Source organism: Solea senegalensis, linkage group LG15, assembly GCF_019176455.1.
Source record: "Solea senegalensis isolate Sse05_10M linkage group LG15, IFAPA_SoseM_1, whole genome shotgun sequence".
NCBI classification, from domain to species: Eukaryota; Metazoa; Chordata; class Actinopteri; order Pleuronectiformes; family Soleidae; genus Solea; species Solea senegalensis.
This window is the reverse complement of record NC_058035.1, coordinates 20,792,219-20,805,967: the sequence shown is the minus strand read 5'-3', so window position 1 is coordinate 20,805,967 and position 13,749 is coordinate 20,792,219. Positions and strand designations below refer to the sequence as shown.

Below are 13,749 nucleotides of genomic sequence, written 5' to 3'. Positions count from 1 at the left end.
AAAAATGTAGCTACAAAATACAGCAGCCAAAGATGTAGCAAAATAAAATACTGTATTTTTGTATTTTCAAAATACTACAAAATACTTTCTGAAAGCCTTTTTCGTCTATCCCTTCACTTGTGCACACTATCTGGAAAAACATCTGAAAGCAAGAGACTCCTCCCATAATCAGTCAACAGATTAGATATGCTGACCCCTCATATGTTAGACATCCCACTATAAACTTCTGCCCTTACTCTACTGTTGTATTACCTTCTGTTAAGAGGGAGTTTTTTCTCTCCACTGATGCCTAGTGTTTGCTCATTGTGTGAACTGTTGGGGTTCTCTGCTCTCCTTGATGTTGTCTATGTACAGAGCCTTGAGATCATGTATGTTATGATTTGGCGCTATACAAATAAAATTGAATTGAATTGAATATAACATTGCCCACTATGAATCAGTGACAATAACTCAAAGACAAACAATCCAAATGGCTGATTTATTTTGAGATTTAAACTACAGTAGGAAGCATAAACACCACCACTACCACACTTGGTGAGTTTCATCACAATGCACAACAAAAAAGTCAAACTAAAAACTAAAAAAAACAGGTTGTCACATTAATATTGTAAAACAGAAAAAAGAAAGGAAAATGGTAAACTCAAGTGTTGTGATCTAATCATGTGCAAAGCAGTGTGTATAACCTAGTGCTGTCTCCTCAGTTACAACTAACTTCTCAAAGAGATTTGCATTCAGACGACACTTATGAGGTCTGTTAATCAGTCCAGCAGAGGACGGAATGATGGTATTGAACCTTACAAAAAGGTTTTAGATGAGGGGATACTGGTCCAAGGATGGCAAGTCCTTCCTTTGGTCCTCCAGAAAATGAAGTGACTCTAGCTCAGCCTTGCTGTGAGAAGACTTCTGGAAAACCTCCACGTCTTCTGTGAAGATGAAGAAGTCATCCGCTTCCTCTGCCGTCGAAGCCCAAGATCAGTGGCAGCCTGAAGCATCAGTTCTTGGATTCTTTTTTTTTTTAAGATGCGCAGCCAGTGCATCTTAAAGTACGGATGGGTCGCACTCGCCAGGATCGCTTCATTTACTTCTGGTCGAAGATCTAGAAAGGCACCAAATCTCCATGCAGAAGGTGCGAACAGTAACGGAGGTTGTTGGCATGCAGAGCTTCAAGCTTAGCCTCTATTGCAAATAAGGTTGGAATTAATTCTGCGTAACAGCACGGTGACTTTCAGGACTTTTGGTATACTCTTCAATGTACTCCAGATTCAGGTTTAACTCAGGTTTAACTCAGGGAGTGTCTCGCGGATGCTGCAGAGCTGATGAAGGCTGTCATATAGAGAGTTCCGACGCGTCGCACAAGGTGTAGTCAACCTGAATTTCAGTAGTGCAGACACCACTTCAGCGCTTTTAGGCCTTCCTGCTGCATTCCACAGTGCAGAACATTTTCCCATTGTAGAGTTGTTAAGACGCGACAAGCTAGAGTGTGCTTTCATGGCCTTTTTTGCATCAATTGTCGCAACCAGACTTAAGAGTATGGCACACGCGTCGCAAATGAGTTGGTAAAATAACGCCAGTCTCATTTTCCTCAGAGTCTCTTGCGATAAATGGGAGATCTTCTCCGTCGTTGTGACTCTCTCCATCCACACACACACACTCTGCTGAAATATTAAATTCTTTAAATGCTTTGACGAAAGTGGACCATTGTCTGTTACTGTGGCAACAACACGTTCATGGGATGTTGCTTCTGGGTTCAAGCCCTGAACGAGGTCAATGAATTCTTGCTGTTCAACAGTTGAAAGAGGATGCATTCCTTTAATAACACAGGCAGTGATTAAGTCATCTACGTTTTTTTTTGAGAGATCTGGGCATTTCTGGGAGAACAGTCTGTAAACAACTTTGTCTGCTTGTGAGTGGTACCGATGGTCCTTTTCTTTCCACTGCTGAAACCCTGCTTGTATTGCACAAACTCTGGAAGTACCTCACCATGCAACCTCTTCGGGTGAGTTTTGAAGTATGTAGTGGCTTGAACAGAACCAGATATGATGGTTTTCTTCTTTGTACATAATTTGCACTCAGCCCATCTAATATCGCTGATCTCACTGTCCACTGAGCAGTACTAGTGCTTGGGGCAGGATTCTCCTCTGGTATTTCCAGGGGCTGGTAAGAGCTGTGAAATGAAAAGAAGACTTCACTATCTATTGCATCGAAACCACAGGAATATTTTTAAATTGAAATATATAATGTTATACCAATAATAAATACATTGAAAATTGCTAGGAAATCAGATTATTATATAATTTCTTCATTTATAATTCAGTATTGGTTTGTTTATAGCCCCCGCTTTGTTTGAAGCTGCAACTATTATATTTATAATGTTAAAATTCCAAATGCATCACAAATTGAAAACTGTGAACACATTATGCACTGAAAAAGCATAGCCGCTATGCTCAACGTTCATAATTCCTGAAGCTTAGTAAAGAAAATATTCAGAATCAGCATCCATAAATGCTTTATTTCTGTTATCCCATTATATATCTGAACCTGAATCTGAGGGAGAACAAATTTGAGGCATGTTGTATGATGCTCACTTTAGCCTACATATTGTGTAGGCTTACATACAGTCAACAGCAGAACATTATTTAGGTACATTTCTAAGAAAAAGTAGATTAAAATGGCCAACAGTAGCCTGTGAGTCAAATAACTTTAAAAACGTGATTCTTTGAATGTTCGCTGGCGAAATCAAAGAGAGTGAAACTAAGCTAGCAGCTATTTCACAAAAGTGAAATAGCCTAGCTTTACAAAGAGCACATAAAATTACACTGAACAGGAACATGCCATAAAAAGAGTGAGAATAAATGTGTTACTAAAATAAACTAGGTCAATTTGGTTGCTCACCTGGTTTTGAAACAACTTCTGACAGGTGCGGACAAAGCACCAAGTACCTGACTCAATCTGCAGCACCGTACGTTGTGTGTGAGTGCAATCATGTGCAAACAGCGCCAAAATTCCCCTAGTGGCCGAGAGTAGCATCACAGGGGCTTAACTAAGCGAAGGTGCCACAGACAGAGACAGATAGATGTTATCACAGTGTCTCACAGAAAGTATTTTACAGTATTTTGAAAATACAAAAATACACAACACTGAAGTATTTTGATACAAAATACGAAGGCATTTTCATCATCTCAATAAAATACACATTACAAAATAGCATTTTGTATTTGAAATACGTATTTTAAATACATGTATTAGAAATACTGCCCATCCCTCCTGTAATGCCTTTAAAACACAATACAATTCACAATACATTTTAATGTACTATATATTTTATTTGCATACTATATATATATGTATATATACATATATGAAAGGATATTTTATTGTTACTTTTCAAAACATCTTTTACATAAACTTTTCATTATTTATTATTATATCATTATAATTGTTATTTTTATTATTATCATCGTTATTATATTACTATTATTAATAATAATAATTATTATTATATATTAGTATTATATACAACAACAACAACAATAATAATAATTATAAAAATAATAATAACAACAATAATAATAATAAAACAATTAGCCAGCTTTTTTTTTTTAATGATTTTTTATGGACTTTGGTGCACATTATATGATTATATGTCAGTGTAAGGTGGATAACATTATATTGAATGACTTTGTGGCCACATGGCGGTGTAGTGGCTTGTACTGTTGCACGTTCTCCCCATGTGTGACACGGTGTCTAAATGAATGGTTGGTGTGAATGCGTGAGTGAATGGTTGTTCATCTCTCCTGCCGTTCCCCCTCCGTCAGCTCCCCATGACCCTCATGTGGTGGATGGTATGGACATTCTCTGGAGATCGTCTGAGGGAGAACACAAATGCCCTCAACACAAGTTGCAAGTCGTACCCAATCTGAAACTGAGCGAAGACATCCAGTGCCATTTCTTGTTTGAATAAACAATGTACTATGTACTGGCCTCACTGTTCCAATACTATAGGAGGCCACTGTACATAATGAATTCACAGGTGAAAATGAATCAAATGTGGGTGGGGCTTTCTTGTATGGGCGGGTGTGGACCTGGGGCAGGACTCTGACGTAAAGGCCACTGTAGTTCCGCTGGAGAAAGAGAGGAGCTGTCATTACCTGACTTGGGTTACCTGACGTGTGAAGTGTGACCACTTCCTGTCAAAGATATTTTACAATAAAATACAGTTATATTATCTTTTTTTTCTTAGTTATTCTTAGAAAATGTCTGAACACAATACATTTTGATGTTTTAGTCGTGTCACCGAGCGCTCGAGTGCAACTCAAAACAAAAGAAGACACAGACTCTTCTTGCATGAAGCAGTTAACTGGCCGGACTTTATTTCCTTCATACACAACAGTCACGCAGCCAGTCTTACATAGCACCACTTCCTTTCAAAATAAAACCACTGACTTTGGTTCCCACTTACTTCCTGTGTAAACCTTTTGCCCATGATGCTTGGCAATACAAAAAAGCTCAGTAGTCTTTACTCTTATAAAATAAAATACAAATGTTTAGTTTTAATAGTCATCCACAACAGTGGTAACAGGAAGTCGTCACACCTCCGGTAACAGATCAGGTCGTGACAGCGGCGAGCAGAGAAGTCGACCATTTGTTGCAATCTGCATTAGATGTCACAAGTTCTTACACACTGGACCTTTAAATGAATTTAAACACCTTCTATTTTAAAAGGGGTCGCCACAGTGGATCATCTGCTTCCATCCTGTCCTGTCCCTTGTGTCCTCATTTGTTTTGATAATGGTCTAATTATTAGCAAAGTATTTTTGCATAAATCCTGTCGGTGTGATGAACCTGTGCCGCGTGTTGTTTCCATTTCATGCGATTCACCTTTGATACTCTACATCAACTCAACAGGCTGAATGTTTGCAAGTCCGATCTTTTCTGAGGTTATTTAAGGAACCTTGTAAAAAAGATAAAATCACTATTTCGCTCACGTCTGAAAACAAACCAGAACATTCACACATGAAGAGTCATAGCGACGTATGAGAATATTAGATTATAATTTGACTGTGCAGTCGTCCTCGTCTTTGCTCAGGTGTTCAGCGCCTCCATGATTTTCCCCTTTTCTCAGCCGCGTCTGCCAGAAAAAAAAACATTCACACACTCACGCTGTACTTTCAAGCTCCATTTAATGTCCTAGCAAAAGGAGAATGTGACTGTTCTAAGGAGTGAGCAAAATAGAAAGTGCATTTTTTTTTTTGTTCACTGGAGTTCAACAGAATAATTAAAAAAAGACTAAGCAGTTTTTTTTTTTTATATCAGACGGAGCAGAATTATTAGGTTTTTGTAGAAATAGCAAAGTCATGAGTCAAGGTTCTCTGTGGGAGTATTTGGTGATATGGTGTAGATCAAAGGCACATCACAGCTTTGTATCTCACTGGGCTGGGATTGTTACACACGCACAGAAAACACACACACACACACACGTACGTACACGTGCACAAGCCTTCAACGCACACTTCCGATGTGGTTCTGACGCACAAGTCTCATGATCTACAGTCATGTGGATGGAGAGCAGTTTGTTTATCCAGAGCATGATGCTTTTTTAATGTGGAGAACAGAACATGAAGAATGTCCAGGTCAGATTTTATTCAGGTGGATGTGATGGTGGAGGAAAATCAAAAGAAGCAGTGGGGCTTTTATCGCAGGTTCTGTTACTCGTCTTTTCTTTTGTCTCTTGGTTTTTTTTGTTTTTTTTTTAAATATCGTTTCCTTAAAGAATGACCAGTCTGGTCGCCAACAGTCAAAAATAAAAACAAAAACAAAAACAGGAAATGAACATTCAGTAAACATTCTTCTCTAAAGGTAGCTTCCCTTATATAATCTGTCATTTTTCCTCTTCCAATATGTATACATAAACAAGTTTAATAACATACCAATCAGTGGTTATTTCACAATTGGGAAAAAAAGCACAAAATGTTTACACTCTTTTACAGGTAAATAAAAGTTTTTGTTGACTGTTTTCAATGTGGGTGTGGCATAGTTCAGAGTTCGTCTCGTCGTCGTCCCTTTCCCCCCCGCGTCCCCTCCTTCTAGGCTTTTTTTTTCTCTGCCATTGGATCTTTACATACAAATATTGACAAAGTGGTAGCTTTGTGGTCACACGCCATCGAGTCTTTTCAAGAGCAATGATGGGTGGGGGGTGATGGGAGGGAGGAAGGGAGGGAGGGAGGGAGGGAGGAGGTGTGGACTTCATAGCTGTCCGTCACTGCAGTGGCTGTCCTGGCTGCTGCCCGGCTTCTCTGCGTCGTGACTGGGCAGCTCTTTGAGAAGGAGGGCGGCGCTCTTCTCTGAGAACTCGTCGCAGTCGGGCTCCAGGCCGTCGGGACACGGCAGCTTCAGGAACTCCTCCCTCAGCTGAGCTGTGTGTCTCTGCAGGTCACACACACACACACACACAGTCGGATTATTCATCATTCAGAAAATCACAGCAAGCAGGAGTTGTTGATCCACAACAGACTCACTATTGTTGAGACAAAGTGACAAACACAATCTTAAATTAAATCACGTCGTTTGAGCCGTTTAAATCACTTTTCAGTGACGGTGAACCTGTGTGTCACAGGGAGCGTCTCATGTGGTAAAGCTCAGCCACATTTCCGACTTAAATTGCAAACAAATCGCACTAAAAATGGAATAAAATGATATAAATATATTAAAGCAATGCTGACGAACACTGTAAATGTTTCCTGAACCTTCTCACAGTCACACAGTCTGAGACTTCACTCAGCATTACCTTGAGCGCAGCAGCGTGGTGGGACATGGTGCGGCCGACCCTCTTGTCGCTGCTGTACTGCTGGATGTCAGCGATCCACTCCTCACACTGAGACATGATCTCTATTCGCTTCAGGTAGAAATGTTTGTGGATCACCTGCAAAAACATGACCACACACAGTGTCAAGAACAGCGACCACAGGGAAGAAACCACAGTTTCTTCCACAACAAGAAACAAAAGTGAAAGATCTGTTATTAAAGTATATCTGAAGCTGAAGCGCAACAGTTCTTTGTGTGTGAACCATGTTTGTGTTTTGTTACTTGTTTTGTGTGATGTGTTGTGTAGAGATGAGTATGAGTATTCAATTATAAAGTCGATCAGTTACTGTAACTCTTCATAACATAAGATGTAAAACAAATATTTTTTTCAATAGTGCATTTATAAAACCCAAATCTTTGTACATGTGTGGTGCATCCATTACCACGAGGTAGCAGTGGACTTTATGTCAAATTTACGAGGTTCCTTGAATGCATCTTGAAGCTGCTCCCATTAGCTCAACACATGTGAAGCCTGCACTATTATTTTTAATATTTGAATAATAACACTGAATAATCAAATAGCATTTGAGGCTGGAAACCCCAGCCCTTGAACTGACAGGGATTTGACCCTGCAACCTTCAATTCCCAGTTCCCTTCCACTTGACCACGGGTTGTCCCGCAACCAGTGGATAAAACAACAACTAATTTTCGAGTGATTCTCCCTATTTAAATAAAACCTTTGTAATGAGTTATCAGTGATGTTACTTTAGTAGATGATCAGTTCAACTTTCAGTTTCACTCACTGGCAAAAACAAGAACTGCGTATGAACCTTGAAGCAGGTGTGCTCATCAGTCACTCCCTCTACTGTTTATCTATTAAAGCACATTATGTAGGCAGCATACAAATGACTGAGGAGCCGGTTCATATCAAAGGTGCTTAAGTCATTCTCTGACATGATGTCTACACTACACCCGTTTAATGGATGACGTCAATCATCCACACAAGTTGGCCTGCTTTCCCATCCCTCTAGCCAACATCCTAGCAACAGTCGCCAGGGCGAAGTCATCAGTATGCAGTGAGCACTGTGGTGGATGTGTCTGTAGCTGCTGCTCTGCTGGTGGAGGGATTGAATTAGTTATTATGGTGACTGCTGATTTGCTGCTTACCAGGAGAGAAGAGGGGAGGGGAGGGGAGGGGAGGGGCAAGAGGCCACAAGGGGGGGTGGGGGTTTAGGGGGCTCTGAACGGTTTAGTAATTGCTCTCTTCCTTCTACATCTCCCTCTGCACACTCTATCTTCATTCCATCTTTCTTGTTACTTTCCCCATCTCCTCCTCCGCCGATTGTTCCTCCCCTTCAATCTCCCACCTCCCTCAGCTGCTTAAAGGCCATCCAGGGAGGTGTGCTACTGTTCTCAACTCAGAGACAATCTCTCCATGTTTCCGACTCCAGAAGTCAGGTGTGTAACATTTAGGGGAGTGTATTGGCAGACATTGATTATACTACCAATTAGTATGTTTGTGCAAGGGTATAGTCTTTAAAACAAATGGAGTACTTGACAAGGGTCTTGTACTTGTACTAGTGCATAATAAACAAAGTGTTACATTTACTCTGTAAACAAAGACCGACCTTCTTTCTCATATGCAAGGGCAAGCGAGAATCAAGATACCGAGGTTTTCACGTGGTAGAGGCTGTCGTTTCACATGTGGTGTTTGGACACAGTCATTGATCACAGCGTGGAAGTAAGCGCTACATGCAAAACCATCTCCGCTCATGGAGCAAATGTTGGATAAGAGCGCCTTGACAAATGACCTTTAAGGAGGACTAGTTCTTTATGCATGTGTAAGCACACACACACACACAGAGCCCACAGATGAAGCACCATGATGGAAAGCCATGGCTGCCACATACACTCATTGACCTTTGAAGTAATGCTGTCCCAGTCATTATTCTACCGGGCAACTGAGGAGGGAGGAAGAGTGAAAGAATGGATGTGTGGAAACGTTTGACCCAGGCAAGGGTCAAGGGCACGAGTGAATCATGCAGTCGTTACAGTTTCTTATTCCTGGTTTTCTGTATTTCATCATTTGTGAGTCAAGGCCTCAGGTACTGGCCTTAAGAACCCCGAGCTGCTCCATGACTGAAACGTGAATTTGTCCAACTCTGATGTCCAAAGCACAACTAACAGAATCTAAGCTACATGCAACAGCTAAAGAGTAAAGACATCGGATCTCATTGTAACCAATTAATAAATATTCATACAGATGTGATCCTGGGCAAATTTGATATTTAAAAAGAAAATAATAATCAGCATTGGCCGACTATTATTTAATGAACCACACTATTCATTTATGTGCACACATTTCCGTTGTCAGAAACTTGATAAATGTGACCGAGCACTTGAAACTTTGAATGCATCAACCTATGGATGAAATAAAGTTTTATGTGTTCAATATTAAGATTAAACATCATTTTAAATATTAAAAATATAGTGCATATAGTGGTGCAGACACAGGATGCTGACTGTAGAGACGGACCCAATTGTTGCTAATTTTAAAATAAATAATATAATATTATTAAACTCACATTGAAACAAACAAACATCTTGTGGAAAAGAATTGCACATGCACTTGGGAAGAATTACCACCCTAAACTAGCTGCTGGGTCACACCAATCAATAATTATAACAATAAAAATAATAGTCTTCCACATGGGAACAGCTTCTGACTGTGAGATAAATGTGAGCAACGATATCACTGGGCTGCCATAAATGGTTCATCGTGTGCAAAACTCAATCCACATGAACACGGCCTCCAGATGTCGGAACAAGAATATATGGAGGTGGATTTAACCTCCAGTGCTACTTGCACACATCTCCACACCCTCCTCCTCTCAAACTGACCCACTCTTTTCCCCACAACTATCAATCAGACGGTCTAGACATGACACTGACCCTGATCCTGTGGTCCTAAACCAAATGGGGGACAGCAGTGGTGATATTTGAAAATGGAAAGAGGGTCATTTATCTCGTCGCCCGCGTCTAAAATTAACAGAGAAAACTGCAGATTTGAAAATAGAGACGTGGACATTTGCTGCCTATTAGAGGCAGCTTCAGTCATTTCAGTAGAAGCTAAAGAAAGCTGTGGAAACATGTAGAGACACCACTGGGTAGTGATGAGCTGGTCCGACACTGGTCATAAACACTGGGTCAGATAATGGACAGATAAAAAAAGCAGGATAATGCATTGCACTTTTGCATGTTGCAGGTTGTTGGAAGAATATTTGTTACACAGTTGGAGAATTATGGCACAGATAAAATGACTGTAATGGGACCTGTTTGTGATTGGTTCAGTAATGGTGGAATTGAACACAGTGACAGAGGTGGTTATGGAGCAAATGAAGCAAAGTAAGTTTCACTACCAATATTTGGAAGACACTGCATATGGAAGAGAAGAAGCCTGATTTATTACAGATGCCTGGTGACTGTAGAGAGCGGTTTGTTCTGGAAACAATCACGCTGCAGAAATCATTGCTCACACATTAAGCTAAGTCATGGATGCATATGATATTCAGTGAGGATGACATGATTCTGTGTTCAGGCACGTTAACCAGCCATCCATCCTGGGAATCGATGCAAGGGGTTTGTTGCACGGGTCACATGTTGCAATTATGCATTAATGCAGCCCTAAAAGAGGAACCAGTCAGTTGCACCACAGCTGCTGCGAGGCATCTGCTCCCTCTCTTCAAAAACAAGGAGGTAGAGCCGCAGAGCGAATCCTTCTGGGAGGGACTGAGCACAAACTGACCCCACAGTGTTCCAACTAACAGGAAGCTGGGAAATCTGATGGAACAGAAAGGGTCAGTTGTAAAGCTAAAGATTATGGTTAACAGGACTCACTGTAAATTATGTGGGCAACAGGCAGAATTATTTTTTGATGCTACTGATTAATAATTCCATAATAACATTTCAGTATCACTTCAATCAAGTGTGTGACACTTTTACTCCTCTTCTACATTTCCAACAGCTTTTGCTCGTTCTGTCCTTTCTCAGGAGGCTTTGATGAATCACAGGCAGTTCACTGGCCTTTTTACTACAATTACTCAGAATACAGGTCTCTTTGGTGAAACGATTGCTACTGGAGCGCTGGTAACAACTGCCTACGCTGCAAAGAAACCTCAGCCAGGGAGCAATTTGGTAAAGCTCAGGACAGTGAGCTGCGATCCCAAAATATTAGTATTTCATTAAACTGTGGATGAAACTGAAAAATGATAATGTCTACTGCAGCTTTAATTTGTTCCTTCTGATATAAATTTAATTTTAAATGCTTAAAAATATGCTCCACTGAATGTGTTACTGATGCTGGTGGAACACAAGGCAGTCGACGTTCTGATTGTCAGATGGTGTGTACGGGGGGAAACGGAACGACAAGTTGAATGTTTGTACTGAACCGTCAACTTTCATTCGGATGACTACATTCTTAATTGTGTAGAGCCGTACGGACGACGTTGTGTTTCCTTTCAATCACAGGAATACACAGTGTACTAACCACACCCACACACAGAGGTCCTCTCTTTACTCAAACATGTACATTTACAAGTGTCCTGACATTCTGTCTAGCTTTCACACACACACACACACACACACACATAATTATCCATATTTTAACATGCAGCCCCCATTGTCCTTAATTCCACCTGACAATCTGCTACTGTATAATTGAAGCCTGCACTCTCCTTCTATAAATAGCACAGAGTTCTCTCTCTGACACACGTTAGAAACACACCAAATTCTGATCATGAACTCTTGATGTGATTATTGATATTTTCTCTCTCTGTATAAGCTATAGGACGTATTGGAGGTAGAGGACTGGAAGAGACTGATGAAAAGGCCAAATCAAATAAGCTCAGTTTTGTCACCATTCTACAGAGTTGGGACAACATAGAATCAACTTCACTTACTGGCTTGTTCGGAAGCAGTCAACCACATCAAACTTTCCATTTCATTTCCAAGGACTTTAAAGAGTTCATTTGTGACCTTTGCAACTCCACACGCTGCAAACAAAATGAGTTTGAACTGTTCTATGACAGCAGCACTAACTCTATCCACTGATGACAATGTGATCGAAACCATTGGAGCATGACAGTAAGTGGACTTTACTGTCACGCTAGAGTCAAATTATTTTGTTTTGAGGGAACGATTAACTCCACAGTTAAGTACAGTAGAGACACGTGAGGACCAGAACCAGCTCACGCCATTTTTTACGTGTTAAAGGTGACACAAATATATTAAGAATAACCTTGACACTTTCATAGTGTAGCAACTTCTCTGCATCTGTATGATGTTCTGTTGGTTTATTTCCAACTGACGTTTCGATAACTTTTTTTAATTCAAGGACTTGATCAAGGACTGTTAAAGCCTTTGGCTTAAACCAACCTATTTGTTATAGCAAGCCCAGCCTTACGATAGCTGTTTTTCTAGAGGTCATGTTATCTGTGGAAGTTGTTTCTTCTGCTTTAAGCCACCGAACCAATGAGCAGAAATGTTCAACTGGTCTTAAAATAATGGCCAGAGGTTGACTTACATGTTTCAGCCCAAAATAAGGTCTATACTAGGAGATAATACAGATGATTTTGGATTCTAATCCTTTGTATTTTTAAGAGATGTACTCGTGTTAAAGCTTGTGCTGCTTGGCGACACATCTTCTCGCTGCAGCACTGTTCACAATGAGGTCAACATGATGGATAAACAGAGAACTTGTTGACAGGGTCAGAGAAGAGTAAAACTGCTGCCAGCTAAGCGACCAAAGTGTTATTCATCAACAGTCAGAGAGCAGGAGAAATAGCAAAGGTGGATAGGAAGGCTTCTGACGAGGTTGAACAGAAAAGTCCGACACTGACAAGAAAACTGGGGCCAAGCAGCTTCCATGGAGGACATCTTCTACAACAAACTGAGAAGCTCTATTGACTTTCAGTCATGTTGAAAGACAGGCTTTAAACACCTGGAAGGATTGGCAGTGTGGAAACCACACATGTAATGAGGGTTGTGGGTTTTTCTAAAAACAAACAGTGCTGTGATCTAAAGAACATAAAGCTCTGAGATGGCTCAGGGTCAGGATACTTCTCCTTCCCACTAATGGAAGTGCCACATTTCTGTGTCAAGATCCAAAGTGCTGAAGACGCAGTGTCATGAGGTGTGACAGGATGTGCTTTGGCGACTGAGAGACTTGACAGTGACGGTGTCAAGAAGCATCAGTTGAAGCTGCAGTGGGGGCTGCCATGTCAGCAGATGAAGCTGCATCTTCAGAACCAGGGTCAGCTGATGGTTAGAGGTGGGAGATGCATCACAATTCCCCCTTCTTCTAATAATAATAGTAGTAACAATAACAATAACAATAACAATAGGGGAAACTTAACTTAAACTTAACTGAAACTAAAATGCATTTAACACTGTGCTCAGTTAATTCAACTGAATCTTGAAGTGCAAATGCTCAACGTATGCGTCCCTGCAACACTACGCTCAATACCCATGAACATCACATGGCGTAAATGTGTGCGTCACCTTGTTAGCTTTAGCAAAAATGCCTATACGTAGATTACAAAGAAAACAGTGTTCCACTCAATCAAGAGGAAATTCATGTAGCCTGGAAAGACAAAAAAGTCCTACATAAAGCTAAAAGAAATTGATCATCTCCTCCCTCCTAGTCATACTGAATCACTGTTTAGCACGAGAGCTTTAGAAGCACCATGTGTACAGTTAGACAGTCATTTGTATCCTCATCCAAACCATCCACCTGTCAGTTAGATCCCAACCTCACTAAACTGTTTAAAGATGTATTTCCTTAAATAAACAGCTCTATGTTAAAGCCCACATAGACCGGAAGCTCTAATTAACGCTGCGTTTGTGTGTGTGTATCTGCGTCATTACCTTGTTTATGAAACCCTAAAGTTT

The 13,749-nt window shown here is 40.6% G+C and overlaps 1 protein-coding gene and 1 long non-coding RNA gene across 8 annotated transcripts in view; both read right to left on the bottom strand.

Annotated features, from left to right (window-relative positions):
* Nucleotides 1–459: 459 nt before the first annotated feature.
* Nucleotides 460–2,964, bottom strand: LOC122782124. Its single transcript, XR_006361888.1, has 2 exons — nucleotides 2,893–2,964; nucleotides 460–2,164 (listed from the first exon to the last, which is right to left on the bottom strand). It is a non-coding gene; the product is annotated as an uncharacterized LOC122782124 (long non-coding RNA).
* Nucleotides 2,965–5,163: 2,199 nt separating this feature from the next.
* Nucleotides 5,164–13,749, bottom strand: part of birc6 (baculoviral IAP repeat containing 6) — a 117,655-nt gene continuing 109,069 nt past the window's right edge. For all 7 annotated transcript variants that reach the window (XM_044046002.1, XM_044046005.1, XM_044046007.1 and 4 more), the window contains exons 72-73: nucleotides 6,785–6,919; nucleotides 5,164–6,423 (exon numbers count right to left, since the gene is read on the bottom strand). In XM_044046002.1, coding sequence (XP_043901937.1) covers nucleotides 6,244–6,423; nucleotides 6,785–6,919 — 315 coding nt within the window. In that variant the 3' untranslated portion in view covers nucleotides 5,164–6,243. The remainder of the gene's footprint in view (nucleotides 6,424–6,784; nucleotides 6,920–13,749) is intronic.